General features: G+C 61.4%; 1 protein-coding gene across 1 annotated transcript in view; it reads left to right on the plus strand.

Moving 5' to 3' along the window:
- ALG3 (ALG3, alpha-1,3- mannosyltransferase) overlaps positions 1–272 on the plus strand; it is a gene marked incomplete at its 5' end in the record, with an annotated part of 2534 nt that overhangs the window by 442 nt on the left and 1820 nt on the right. The window contains one exon of the mRNA XM_010135564.1: positions 30–190. Coding sequence (XP_010133866.1) covers positions 30–190 — 161 coding nt within the window. The remainder of the gene's footprint in view (positions 1–29; positions 191–272) is intronic.

Raw genomic sequence — 272 nt, forward strand, 5'->3', positions numbered from 1 at the left:
TCCCTTGTTGTTTCTCTGCCCCCTGCAAGGCCCCCCCGTACGTTTTCTTCTTCATGTGCTGTGCTTCCTACCGCATCCACTCCATCTTTGTCCTGCGGCTCTTTAATGACCCCGTCGCCATGGCCATCCTCTTCCTCGCCATCAACCTCTTCCTGGAGGAGCGCTGGTCCTGGGGCTGCCTCCTCTTCAGGTGAGGGTCTGGGGCAGGGTAGGGGCTGCTGACCAGGGTGTACTGCGTCCGTGAGCGAGCTCGGCCCCAGGAACGAGGCTGT

Source organism: Buceros rhinoceros, unplaced genomic scaffold, assembly GCF_000710305.1.
Source record: "Buceros rhinoceros silvestris isolate BGI_N320 unplaced genomic scaffold, ASM71030v1 scaffold20854, whole genome shotgun sequence".
NCBI classification, from domain to species: Eukaryota; Metazoa; Chordata; class Aves; order Bucerotiformes; family Bucerotidae; genus Buceros; species Buceros rhinoceros.